This window comes from Balaenoptera borealis (assembly GCF_965194805.1).
Source record: "Balaenoptera borealis genome assembly, chromosome: 13".
Taxonomy (NCBI): domain Eukaryota; kingdom Metazoa; phylum Chordata; class Mammalia; order Artiodactyla; family Balaenopteridae; genus Balaenoptera; species Balaenoptera borealis.
Window position 1 is genome coordinate 44,190,214 of NC_138870.1, and position 13,930 is coordinate 44,204,143.

The window sequence follows — 13,930 nt, forward strand, 5'->3', positions numbered from 1 at the left end:
ACCTGAGGGGCTAGTGTTTTCCTGCCTTCTTTCTCCTAACAGCCTGTCGATGCCTAGCGCCAGAACCCGTCACACTTAGGGTTCTCATCCAAGAGGAGGGAGGGGACCGGGGAGCAGCAGGGCTAAGAGTGTGTTTACTCTTTGGACCAGCTTGTTGAATAGTGTTTTATGTTGTGGTGACCGTTCCGGGGACTCATTTGGGCTTTTTTGGGGTTTTTTTGGTATCACATTGTCTTTATTGGTCTGTCGAGCTTGGGAAAGCCCTGAGCAGGAATAGCACAGGACTAATGCAGGGGTCTCTTTTACACAGGAGGCAGGGTATTCTAACACACTGGCTCTCAAGCCACGTTCCTGGGGAACGTGGGGTTTCATTGATAAAATAATAGTGGTGATTTCTCAATTTGTGGGAGAAAGCTTACTAATGCATAGAATTTTCTCACAATGAGTTTTTTCTTATGCAATTTTGTCTTAAGTCTTTGGCATTTGCAAGTGTTCAACCACGTCAGAACTCAATGAAAGGTAGTATCAGATTTAGCAGAAAACATTTTTTATCATCAGCTTAGTATATCAGAATTTTATGGTGACTTCCAAGTATTCTGCCACATGATCAAGTTCAAGAACCACTAGAAGCCTGCCCTCAGCCATTTATCTTTGATGTAAGAGATTCCAGGTCAGTGGAAGTGAATTAAATTAAATTAATTAAAAAGAACTGATGAGTGTTCCAGCAGAGCCCTTTTCTGTATTTTACTGCCTTTTTCCATCTATGATACATTTGGTAAGATCCAAATTATGGAGGAGGCACCCAGGTATTGTACATCTTAAATTTTGATCATGATATACAGATAAAACAGATGAAGATAAATCTGGTCACACAGGTCTGTGTGGGTACTGTTATTGTCACCGTTTTGCAGATGAAGAAGATGAGTCACAGATTAGGTGATTTGTCCAAGGTCACACCACTAATAAACTAGGATTCAGACTCTGGCAGACTGAGGCCAGAGTTCAAGCTAATTGCTCCTTAGATAATTAACCAAGTCAGACTCTATTTAAAAATCTGTCCCAGGACTTCCCTGGTGGTGCAGTTGGTAAGACTCCGTGCTCCCAATGCAGGGGGGCCCAGGTTCGATCCCTGGTCAGGGAACTAGATCCCACGTGCATGCCACAACTAAGAGTTCGCATGCCACAACTAAGGAACCCACGTGCCACAACTAAGGAGCCCACGTGCCACAACTAAGGAGCCAGCGAGCTGCAACTAAGGAGCCCACCGGCCGCAACTAAGACCCAGCGCAACCAAATAAATGAATAAATATTTTTTAGAAATAATAAAATAAATGCTAATCTCAATAAATAAATAAATAAATAAAAATAAAAATCTGTCCCATCAGCTCAGAACAGCAGAATTTTTTCTGGAAAAAGGCATAAGAAAGTTACATTGGATTTTTTTAAATTAACTTTTTATTACGGAAAATATTTCGGTTTGTAGCTCTAGAAGATAAGGACTTCAAAAATATAGTACTATTACCACACTTTAAAAAATGGACAGTAATTCTTAATATCATGTAACATTAGCCAGTGTTGAGATTTCCCCAATTGTCTGCGAATTTTTTTAAAAAAACAGCTTGTTAAATCAGGGTTTAAATAATGTCCATCCACTGCAGTTGATTGATACAACTCTCAAGTCTCATAATCTACAGGTTACCCCTCAACTTTTTTCTTCTAAAGATTTAGTTATTATTTATTTATTTATTTTTATTTAATTTTGGCTGCGTCAGGTCTTAGTTGCAGCATGCGGGATCTTCGTTGAGGCACACGGGATCTTTTTGTTGCGGCGCGCAGGCTTCTGTCTGGTTGCGGCGTGCAGGTTTTCTCTCTCTAGTTGTGGCGTGCGGGTTTTTTCTCTCTCTAGTTGTGGCACGCAGGCGCCAGGGCGCGTGGGCTCTGTAGTTTGCGGCACGTGGGCTCTCTAGTTGAGGCACGAGAGCTCAGTAGTTGTGGCGCATGGGCTTAGTTGCCCCACGACATGTGCGATCTTAGTTCCCCGACCAGGAATCGAACCCTCATCCCCTGCATTGTAAGGTAGATTCTTTACCACTGGAACACCAGGTAAGTCCCCTCTCCTGCAATCTTCAAAGCTGGAGAATCCAGGTCCTTTGTCCTGTAGGGTTTTCCTGTCTAGATTTTCCAGGTAGCCTCTTACGGAGTTCACACGTTCTACTGTTTCTGTGAACTTCCTATGAGAGTTCCATCTAAAGACTAGAATCATTTGTTTCCCCCAAAATCCTTCTGTTAAAAGACACACATAACGGTGGTTATCTCTCTTCTTGTGATGTTAACAGCTATTGTTGATCATTGTCCAAATCCAAATTGATTAGAGGTTGAAAAATGCCAGTATTCCAATCCTGTCAAACTTCATGTATTAGCTAGATTTTTTCTTTATAGAGAAACTTCCCCTATTATCTATTTGGTTACCAAGATGTTTAATTTGAAGAGGAAAGGCAGGAAAAATACTTGATTCTTTCCATTTATTTGCCATTTTTCAAAATAATGAGTTTATTCCCTATCATCCTACAAAGGCGACTGAGGTTTTGGTTTATTTGTTTGTTTTTAGTGTCATCACGAATTGGTGATTTAAAATATTTGTTTCCATTGAAGTCATAGGTCTTACTATTGCTTAAATGTTCTCATCTTTGGCTAGTTGGGAGCTTTTCAGGTCGGTACCTTTTGACATGGCCTCAGTAGTCCTTGATAGTTTCCTTGCTTTTTGTTACGAAAAAGATATTCCTGGCTAATCCTGTGTGTCTCTTGTCCCATACCTAGCATTGGCCAGGCTCTCCAAGGAGCCCTAGTTCCTTTTAGTGGGAAGTGGTATTTACAGATCACAACATGGGTGTTGTCATTGGCTTTTGAGTAATCTCTTCCTTCTTTTGATAACTCCGGTGGACGTTTTCTTTTCTCCCAGGAGTCCATGAGGAATATCAGCTGCCATATTATGACCTAGTGCCCTCTGACCCTTCCATTGAGGAGATGCGGAAGGTCGTATGCGACCAGAAGCTCCGCCCCAACATCCCCAACTGGTGGCAGAGTTATGAGGTGGGAAGCTCCCCTCTCTCCCGTGGCCTTTCTATCTGCCCGATCTCTCTCCCTTAGAAAAGCGTTTCCCGAAAATGGGGCCAACCCCAGGGCTACCCGCTGAGCGTGTCGGTTATTACAGACTATTAATGTGCTGTTGTATTATATACTGAGCCCTTGTCCTGGGCACTGTAGGGTCCCCTTTGGAATTGACAGCCTAGAAGAAGAAAAAGGCTTGGTCCCAGGACACAGATAAGAGAGAAAACAAAGACTGAGTGGGAGCTGTTAGACCTGTCCAACTAGAAAAATGGCTCTGGAGCCACAGGGGTGAGCTGAGCTTCTGTGGAAGAGTTAAGAAGAGGCGTCCACGAAGGGTGTAGAAGAATGAGGGGGTGGGACTCAGTGAGAAGACATGTCTGCGAGGGAAGTGGCCTTTCTAAAAACTCAGAAGCGAGGAGGGTGTAGAGAATTTGGATTGGGGAGTGATGGCGGATGAAGCGGGGAGGGGATGACATTCGATGGAAATAATAGAAATGAGGACAAATTTATGATCTAGATTCCTAATAAACATGGAGTTGTGGGGTCTTAGAGTCTTTGGCGGCACAGGGTTTGCTTAGCTAGTGCTCTTGGGCCTCCTTTCCACTCGTGGCTCTGCTTTAAGGAGTGTAGCCACTGGAGGGCAGGCCTGCATTGAAGAACAGAATGACTGAGCTCACATTTTGGTGACGCCTCCTCTTTGCCTGACAGAGCAGCCTTTTCCAAACTGTTCCTTGGAACCCTCAGGGTTTATTCACTTCAGAGGGTGAGGGAAGCAGAAAGAGCCGGTCTTCAGCTGCCCGCACCCCAGTCCCTCTTCAGTCGGGGCTGTTTATGTGTTGGGACTCCGCTGGGGAAAACGGGGTCCCACTGCTAAAAGGAATCTGGAAAATGCCTGAGGCAGCAGTCTGGGGACTCCGTAGCCCTCCACAGGTGACCTTCCAGGTCCGCCCCTTGGCTGCCCCTGGCCTGTGTCATCCGGGCCCTGGCCGTGAGCTTCTGCCTCTGACGAGACTGCCTCTCAGGGGCTGCTGCCGCCTCCTCCTCCGCCACCCTGTCTCTGCGCGTGAACGTGGGGTCACAGCCGCGTGCGCGCTCATGCTGGGGGATGTCCCTGCTGTGCCTGGCTCGTGCGCTACTTTTAAAAAAAGTCAGTAAACAGTCATAAACATGGATACTCAAACTTTCCAGAAATGATTTTCAGATCACAGGCTGTTGCAGGTATTTCTCTCAGGATCACCCAGACGCCGGGGAGTGGCTGACCAACCATGCTTGCCGAGAAGGTCCCCCTCCCCAGGCTGTCCCTTAAGGAAGGGAGAGCGGGGGCGGGGGCGGGGGGGTGGGCGGAGCTCGCGGGCATTTCCCTGGGGTCCGGAGGAGGAGGACGGGTGGGGGAGACGGCCGCCTGGGGACCAGGAAGGCTTCAGTGGGGCAGGGGCAGGCTCGAGTGACGCCGGGTCTCTGTGCAGGCGCTGCGGGTGATGGGGAAGATGATGCGGGAGTGCTGGTACGCCAACGGCGCAGCCCGCCTGACCGCGCTGCGCATCAAGAAGACCCTCTCCCAGCTCAGCGTGCAGGAGGACGTGAAGATCTAGCTGCCCCTCCCGACACGCTGCCGGGCAGCGGGACCTGCAGCCGAGCTGCCGTGTTGAGCGTCCGATGGAGGCCTACCTCTCGTTTCTGCCCAGCCCTCTGTGGCCAGGAGCCTGGCCCGCAAGAGGGACAGAGCCCGGGAGACTCGCTCACTCCCACATTGGGTTTGAGACACAGACACCTTTTATATTTACCTCCTAGTGGCACGGAGCCTCTGAGAGCAAACGGTGTGGAGAACTCAGTGCCACAGCCTGGACCGGCTGTAGTGGGAAGTTCTGCAAAGCCCGGTGCACCTGGCGAGAAGCCTGGCGTGGTGACGGGCGGCCTGGGAGGGCCCGGGAGGAGCGAGCGTGGCCCCTGCTGAGCGGCACCGAGGGCTTTCCTCTGGGACCAACCCCAGCACAGCGAGGCAGCCCGGGGAACCAGAAGGATGGCCCCTCTCGGCAGCGCCGGGCCTCGTGCTCCCCTCCGCCCCGTCGGGACACCTGGAGGGACTGCCAGTGCCCGTCTGTCCAGCCGTGTATGCATGTGCCGAGGTGCGTCCCCTGTTGTGCCTGGTCTGTGCCACGCCCTTACACGTGTGTGTGTGCGTGCGCGTGTGTGTGTGTCTGTAGGTGCGCACTTACCTGCCTGAGCTTTCTGTGCATGTGCAGGTCAGGGGTGTGGGCGTCATGCCGGCTCTGCGTGCTGGGGCCTCTGTTCAGTAGTGAGCAGCGTCTGGTTTCCCTGGGGCCCCTCCCGGAGGTCTCCCTCCCCTCCCTTCCAGAAGCCCCACTCCACGGTGGGTCTCCCTCCCCTGTGTCGCCTGGCCCTCCTTCTCCATTTCAGACTGTGGAACCAAAGCTGGCCCGGTTGTCTGTGGCAGGCAAGGCTTTTGGGTCCAAATGTGAGGGAGGCGGGGTGGGATGGGCAGGGGGAGAATCTTGGTGGAAGTCTGGGGTGTTGTGGTCAGCGGCCACCGTGGGAAATGAGCCAGCCTAAGGGCATCGTCCTCGGCAGCGTCAAGGAAGGGCCGAGGAATTTGAAGCCCAGATCTTGGGACTCAGATCGGAATGTCACATCTGTCTTTCATATCCCAGATTCTGGAAACAGCAGTGTATATCTTTGGTGGTAGTGGATTTAGGGTGGGGAAGGGCGGGGGGGGCAAGGAGTGGGGAGGGAGTCTGGGGCGGGAGGGAGGCATCTGCATGGGTCTTTTACTGGATTATCTGATCATGGTGGAGGGAAGATGTGAGACTTGCATCCACTTCAGGGGCTTTACTAAAGGGAACAGCCAGAGCTGAACCTGTTGTTTAACCTGAGTGTAGTATTTAACGACGTCTGGAAGCACGGTTGTGGGTGGTGATTCCGTCAGCATATCTTAGGTATATATTAACTTTGAAGCCATAACTTAACTGGAGTGGTTTGGTTTTCTTTTCTTTCTTTCTTTTTTTTTTTTTTTTTTAATTTAATTGGGAGGGTCTGGATTTTAACTTTTTTTTAAATATTGTTAAGTTTTTATAAAAGGAGAACCATCTCTATGTGGTGATTACCTCTCAATCTATTTGTTTTTAAGGAAATCCCTATAAAAACAACCACAAAAAAAATGCTTCAATCAAACGCACACTGCTCAATCACACTGGAAATGTCTGTCCTTGTACCTGAGCCTGCTCCCCCCACTCAGCAGCAAGAGTTCCTCTGCCCTGGGGGTTGGTCTCGCTTGCGTCCTGCCTCCCCTCCCAGTTCCACAAGTGGGTTTTGCACTGGGGCCCTAGCCTTCTGTGCGTCGTGCAGCAGGTTGCAGCTTCTCCTGCAGGCATTCACGCTACAGACATCGCTGAGTGCCTGCTGGATGCCAGGCAGTACGCCGGGCGCTGGGAAATACAGCTGTGAACAAGACAGGCTTGGGTCCTACTCTTGGAGCACCGACCGTGGGACCCATTCAAGTTAGTGGGTGACTGTTTTGAGACCAGAAGTTTTTGTGTTTGCTTCTGAGCCTTTTGAGCCCGGAGTGATTGCTCTTATATAAGACCACTAAGGAGTGAGGATGCCCACCTGTCCCCCACCAAAGAGGCCGGTGGTGGGCAGTGAGACCCCCCCAGTCGCTGCGTTCATCCGGAGCCCCCTTCCTGCCCCCAGGGGAGGCACAGACTGTGTGCAGCCTCAGAGCATCCCTGCCTCCAGCCCAGCAATTCTCTGCCAAAGCTTGTGGAGGAGCGGAGAGCCCTCCCGCCACTTCCACTGGTCTCCCCAGTGCCCTGGCCTTCCTATTTATTTTCCTGCTATATCGCTTCTTTCCTTGCATTAAAGGAGATCTTCCCCTAACCCTCTGAGCCAATTTACTGGCTACTGACTAATTTCCCTCGAATACCAATTGTGTCATTAGGGGGACCTTTCCCCACCCCTGCCGACGCCCCATCTGTCCGCCCTGCGGCGGAACTTGGCGGTTTAGAGGAGATGATGGAACTCAGACTCCTCTCCCCCCCGCCGCAGCCAGCCTCTGGGATCTGCCAACACTCCTTGACCCAGGGACTCCCAAGCCACTAGCCCACTCCCCCAGTGGCCCTGCTGTCCTCACCACACACTCCTTCTCCACCTCCGGGGAAGACTGAGCAGTTTTGGGGGGAAGCTCCCAACCCCACCACCACCACTCTTAACCCAAGAGTTAGGAGTGAGAGAGTTGGGAAGAAACTAAAGCCGTGGTTTTGGCCCCCTGAGGCTAACCCTGATCCACAGGGCTACCTGCGCCTCTGGATTCTGGATTCACAGACCAAGTCCAAGCCCGTTCTTAGGTCGCCGTCAAGGCCCCCGAACGGCATTCTCGGTACTTCTGTTTGTTTTTGTACATTTTATTAGAATGGACTGTAAAATAGCCACTTAGACACTTTACCTCTTCAGTATGCAAATGTAAATAAGTTGTAATATAGGAAATCTTTTGTTTTAATATAAGAATGAGCCTGTCCAATTTCTGCTGTACATTATTAAAGTTTTATTCACAGAGCTTTTCTGGTGCCATCTGTTTCACATCTGTTGACTGGCTGCCCAGCCTTTATCAGGGGAGTTGGGCAGGTGCTTCAGGTAGCGTCCCTCCCGCCACTTGCTGGGATACGACGTTAACACCAGCTGCAGCAGGTCATGTCAGAAGAGGACCCCGTCGGAACATCCGGGGTCTTCCTGAGGCTGTTTGTTCCTCTGTGTTTCATAGAGGGAGGGCCTGGCGTGTGAGGGGGAGCGGAGGACAAACTCAGCACCTTTTCTTGGGCTTTATCTGTGTTTGTCTTTGTCTTTTAGCATTTTTCTCTTTATATAAAAGAGAGTCTTGATCCTGGTAAGTCACAAACCACCCAGTCTCGAAGGCAACCTGGGCCCTCCTCAGTTTTAGCTTTCCCCCTCCTGACTTGGAGTATACATGTGAATTTGGGGTTGGCTAAGTGACTTGGAGATGGGAGTCTTCAGTGGTGACTACGGGGTTTTCAGTGTGTGGGTGGCTGTGAGGAAGAGCCCTAACCCAACATCTCTAGGCTGAGGAACCAAGAGAGCAAGTCCTAGAATCATAGACTCTCAGGTTTAGATGGGACTCCAGAGGTCCAGCACCCATCAGGCACTTGACCCCTGCCACGGCATCCCTGCCGAGTGGCGTGGGCCTCGTGCTGTAACACTCAGGACCACAACCTCCACCTGCCGGCCATCTGCTCAGTGAGCAGCTCTTCCTTACACAGAACTGGGAAACCTCCCTGTGACTTATCTCCAAGGTGGTTCAGAGCACTTATTCTCTCTTCCATATAAGGTCCCTTAAAATACTTGAAGGCAGCTGTTACGTTACTATGAATCTGGCAAGGCTTAGGATTTCTTCAGTTAATATTAGCAGATACTTATTAAAAAGTTACTGTGTGGGACTTTCCTGGCGGTCCAGTTGTTAAGACTCCGCGCTTTCACTGCAGGGGGCGTGGGTTTGATCCCTGGTTGGGGAACTAAGATTCCGCATGCTGTGCAGCGGCAAAAAAAAAAAAAAAGTTATTCTGTGCTACACAGTGTGCCAAAATTGGCTTTACGTACATGAACTGCTTTCATCCTCAAAACAATGTATGAGATTGGATTAGGAAACTGAGGGTTAGAGAAAACAAATAAATTGCCCACATAGCTCACAAGGGTGGAGAAGACCTTGGGTCCAGGGTGTCTGGCCAGAGACTGCAGCCCCTCAGCCTCTGCACATCCTGCCTCCATGGCGCCATGCCCTTCCCCCACGCTGGCTGCTCTCCGAGAACCTGGCTCAAGCCTGGGGCCGTGGAGAGCACATGACACCCCACCCAGGCATTCACTGGCAGCACAGACTAGAACGAGAATCCCAGACTATGCTTGACACCTTCAGGTCACATCCCAGGACTGCATCTTATGTTTGGGTTGAGTAAAATCCAGCCCCCCTCCTCTTTCCTGTATATGAGAAGTTGGTATTTTGAACTCAAGTGCAGGACCTTATATGCCTTATATGTTTACCCTGTTAAATTTTACCACAGAACCTGTCCATTGCTGCAGCCTGTCAATATTTTAGAATTCTGATTGTTGCCCAGAGTTTTCCATTGTCCTCCCATCGGAGACTGTTGGGCCGGAGAAAATCAAGTAACTTACCTGTAGAAGTTGGCTCTAAGTTTGGCATACATCCTAGTAACCCAGAGTGGCTGCTAATTAAATTGTCCTTGCACCCTGGCCATAATTCTTTTTGGACAAAGATAACAGCAGAAGCCCAAGTACCTTGTTGAAGTGGCAAGGTATTCTTGTGGCTGCTGCATCTCTTTGATCTGTCTGTCGGAAGGAAAGGTGAAGTGGATCTCAACCTAGTTCAAAAGCCAATCAATGATCAGTCATCTTGCCAAGCATGGACCTAAAGTTCATTAGGCTATGAATTGCAGGTTCAACCTTACCGTTTTGAAAATCAGAAAGGCAGCAATTCTGGGACCTCTTCATGTGCCCTTGAAGGTTACTAACGTTTCACCTTTGTAAGGCCCACGAGACGCAGGAGACCTGCGTTCATTTAATGGTGTATCACTAGGGGTTTTGTTTCACACATTTTAAATTTCTGTCCCCACCCCCTACCCCAGGCCATGTCTTCTGATCTATAGTCTGGAGAACATGCTTGCTAAATACAACCAAAACAAAATGAGAGGTAGAGTAGTAAAGTTCAAGAGACATGCAGGAACATGTGAGGGATGCATAATGAAGGTGAGGGAAAGGGAGGGAAAGCTGTGGATCAAGACAGGAATGGTTTATTAGGATTCACCAGAGAAAAGAAAACTAATAGGAGGGCTGGATGGATTAGATAGATGATAGATAGATAGATTATTTAAAGGAATTGACTCACACAATTGTGGGGCTGTTAAGTCTGAAAGCTACTGGGCAGGCTGACAGGCTAGAGACCCAGGGAAGAATTGATGTTGCAGTCTTGAGTCTGAAGGCAGTCTGGAGGCAAAATTTCTTCTTCCTCAGGGGACCTCAGTCTTTTAAGCCCTTCAACTGATTGGATGAGGCCCGTCCACACTGTGGAGGGTAACCTAACCTGCTTTACTCCAAGTCTACTGATTTAAATGTTGATCACATCTAAATCATACCTTCACAGTAACATCCAGACTGGTCTTTGACCAAACCCCTGGCACCACACCCTGAAAGGTGTTAGGCATCCCATGGCCAGACAGGGTGGGATTTAAGGAATATGGCAGATAGCTCTGGATCCACCTGGGAATGCTCCTTGGAGGCCAAGGATGGAGGATAATGGGATAGGAAGGTTTAAGGAACAATAGGATGGTCTGGGCTCAAAATACATTCTTATTCAATAACAAGCATGTGTTCAGCAACCTTAGTGTGTAAAGCAGTAGGCAGAATACAAGGACGAACGATCTGTGGCCACTGCCCTTCGAGGTGGAGAGGATTTGTATAGAGAATAGAGAGTAGAGCAGGTTTTAGCAAGTCCCACCCATTACAGAGCTGTATGTAATGCGTCATGGAAGCTCAGGTGAGGTGCCTAGGGAAAGCCAGCCCTCCAGGGGCTCCCTACCTGGTGGAATGGACTAGTTAATAGGTAATTACAATGGAGTGAGGTAAGTGCTATGGTGGGGTAGACACACAATCCTCTGGAAACACAGAACAGACAGGAAGATGGGGTCAAGAGAGGTGACATCTATTTAAGGATAGGCACTGGCCTGCTGACTGGGGGAGGAGGGAGATTTGGTCCAAAAGAGTGTGTTGGGACTTCCCTGGAGGCGCGGTGGTTAAGAATCTGCCTGCCAATGCAGGGGACATAGGTTCAAGCCCTGGTCCTGGAAGATCCCACAGGCCGCAGGTCAAACAAACCCGTGCGCCACGACTACTGAGCCTGCATTCTAGAGCCCGTGTGCCACAACTACTGAAGCCCACTCGCCTAGAGCCCGTGCTCCGCAACAAAGAGAAGCCACCGCAATGAGAAGCCCACGCACCGCAACGAAGAGCAGCCCCCGCTCACCGCAACTAGAGAAAGCCCACGCACAGCAACGAAGACCCAACGCAGCCAGAAATTAATTAATTAATTAATTATTTCTAAAAAGTGCGTTGTTCGAGAACCACAGGTTCAGTATGGCTAGAGCAAGAGAGCCAAGGGTGCACACAGGAAATCTCTTAGAGCCATCCTGTGCTAAGCCGTCAAGACTGTATCCCGAGAGCCACCAGTGCTATCACTTCCCCTGTGACAACTGCCTCAGACTGCTAATCTCAGTAATTTTTCCTCCTGAGTCTCGACCTGGTCTCCAAATTCTTCTCAACAGCAGGCTTATGTGGAGTTGTCCCATGAATGAACACCTCTTTTTTCATTCCTGATGTAGGAATGACAGGCCGTTGATGGGTTTTGAGCAGGGGAGTGATGTGATCTTACTTGTACTGGGGGAAGAACACAGTGCTGACTTGAGAAGGTAATTGCCGAGGCGGTAGAGCAGGAAAAGCTGGGGGACAGGGAGAGACGGTGGAAAGGATGCAGAGGTTGGGGGTGTGATCACATGGGGACAGGGAGGAGCAGCCGACTTCAGTGTGGAATCCATGGGAGAATCTCAGCCTCGTGTACCATGCTGTCCCTGGGGAGAAGGAACCAGGGCTGGACCACCAGAGCAGCTGTGTTTGCCAAGAGAGAGGAGATCTGGGGAGTCTGGGGCCCTAAAAGCTGTCATTTTCTGTTCTAGCTATCTGTACCTGTCTGAAATGAGGTGGGGTAAAATAATACATGCCCTCTGTCCTAGAAGTGGTATGTGGATACTGTAAGGAAAACTAGAGAGATGACCCTTTCTCCCTTCTACCAGTCTAACCTGTTCAAGCCCGAGATACCTTGCCATCCCACCTAGGAGGCAAGATGGTCCCTGGCCTCTGGCTGCAACTAGACTCAGAAGCCACAGTATCCAAGACAAATAAACTGCCATATCCGCCTTGCTCCTGCTCCCAGACCCCCTAGAATTAGCTCTTTGGACTGTGATGGATCCACCCCCCCTCCGCCCCCGCCTCTGCTGCTGGGCTCCCCTGGACCCCAGTGCCACACACAGACACTAGCCCGTGGAAACAGTTGGGGCAATAGAAGCCATTAAGGAAAACAACCACTCCCTGCCCAGTCAGCTGCCTACCAGCTGCCCAGGCCTCCCTCAGCATCCTACAGCCAGGGCCCAGCCCCTCATTCCTGCCCACACAGCCAGCTCCCTCCCAGGCCCTCACCCTCCCACCTTCCACTCAGAAGCAGTGGCAATACCCAGAGAGGAGCCCCAGCGGACCGGTCAGCCCACCAGTCCTGGGATGAAATGACTGTGCGAGAGCCCTGACATTAACTCAGACGCCAGAGGAGCCTGGGCTTCTGGAGCTCTTGCCCTGAGTGCCCTGACCTCCTGATGGGAGCCTAGAGCTTGAGCAGGTGGGCAAGGACGGGACTCAGGGGACCGTTGACTGTTAGGTACCTGGGCAAGGGCTTGTCCCAAAGAGAAGGGATCTCACCTAGGCCTTGTCCATTAGCCAAGCCCCCGCTCTCTGTGCCCCTACCACAGGCCAAGCCCTGCCTACCCTGAGAGCCAGGGGCCAGGACAGCTGGAGCCAAAGGAAGCAAAGCCTGGAGAGTTCACTCTGAAAGCCTGGGACTTGCTCAGGAATAAGGTACAGATTGAGTGCAGATGTCTGCGGGAGCCAGAGCGATGGGGCTTTTGCAAGGAGGCTTCCGGGGGGAGGAGAACAGAGGGGGAGCTGTCCTAATATGAGGCTGCAGGTGGCGTGCAGAATGCTTTCCTCCCTCCCCCCACCACCAGCCTTAAGAGAACTGCAGAAGATGGGATGAGGAGAGCAGATGCTAGACCAGAGACTCAGGCTCAGGAGGAAGTCGTGGAGGATCGGAAAAAGCAAAGTTTTAGGCCTGGTGTACTGTCTGACGTGTGCAGGTTCCTGCACGGAGGAAGCCCACCAGCTGTCTGCCCTCTCCCTGAGCAGCGTCACCTGCTGCCGGGTGACAAACACACAACTTCCTAACAGGTGTGAAGCTCCAGAACTCAGTGACCGAAGTGGGGCTTGGTGTCTCAGCTGAACACAGACCCTCTCAGGCCAGAGAGGAGCTCTGGGGGCTCCTTAAACCTGAATGGGATTCCAGGAGGGGGTCTAGCACCAGCCAGACAGCCCTTCGGAGTCTGATTGGAAGATTTTCCGAGACTCATGGCCACCAGAGGGCACCACCACCCCACAGTGTGGCATCCTGGGCTCCCCATCACCTCCCTGGAGAAACTGGGAAGATTGGGAGGCGGAAGCAGGCACGGGTCTCTGAGCTCTCAGCGGGAGCTACCAGCAGCTGAGTTAAATAGTCTCCAGGGTCAGGAGACCTGGGCTCTAGTGGGTTCTAGTGCCTGTTCTGCCACCATCTTTCTCTCCCTGGTTGGCTTCAGTTCATCTCCTCCGTTGAATAAGGGCTTGGACCACTTGGTGTCCTTTCCGGACCACGGGGCCCTTCCTGGCTCTGAAGTTCTAAGGTTTGAGGAAATCATGCAATGAACGTGACAGAAATTGCATCTCCTGGGCCCACCTTTATTCTGGGGTCCTCCAGGGCACCCTGCCTGGCGGGAGGCGGAAACTGGTGTGAGCTTCACTTCTCTGGTGCTGTTCTCTGACTTGGAGGTGGAGAGGCAGACTGGCCTGGATACTGACGGGCAGTCTCTGTCTCCACGTCAGTCTGAAGGAGGAATGTCTCTACAGGGCTGGCAGACACAGGTGCTGTGACACC

The 13,930-nt window shown here is 50.9% G+C and overlaps 1 protein-coding gene across 4 annotated transcripts in view; it reads left to right on the plus strand.

Annotated features, from left to right (window-relative positions):
• ACVR1B (activin A receptor type 1B) overlaps window positions 1–7,678 on the plus strand; it is a 34,295-nt gene extending 26,617 nt beyond the window's left edge. For all 4 annotated transcript variants that reach the window (XM_082350546.1, XM_082350543.1, XM_082350544.1 and 1 more), the window contains 2 exons: window positions 2,960–3,090; window positions 4,575–7,678. In XM_082350546.1, the coding sequence (XP_082206672.1) occupies window positions 2,960–3,090; window positions 4,575–4,700 (257 nt within the window). In that variant the 3' untranslated portion in view covers window positions 4,701–7,678. The remainder of the gene's footprint in view (window positions 1–2,959; window positions 3,091–4,574) is intronic.
• Window positions 7,679–13,930: the final 6,252 nt, after the last annotated feature.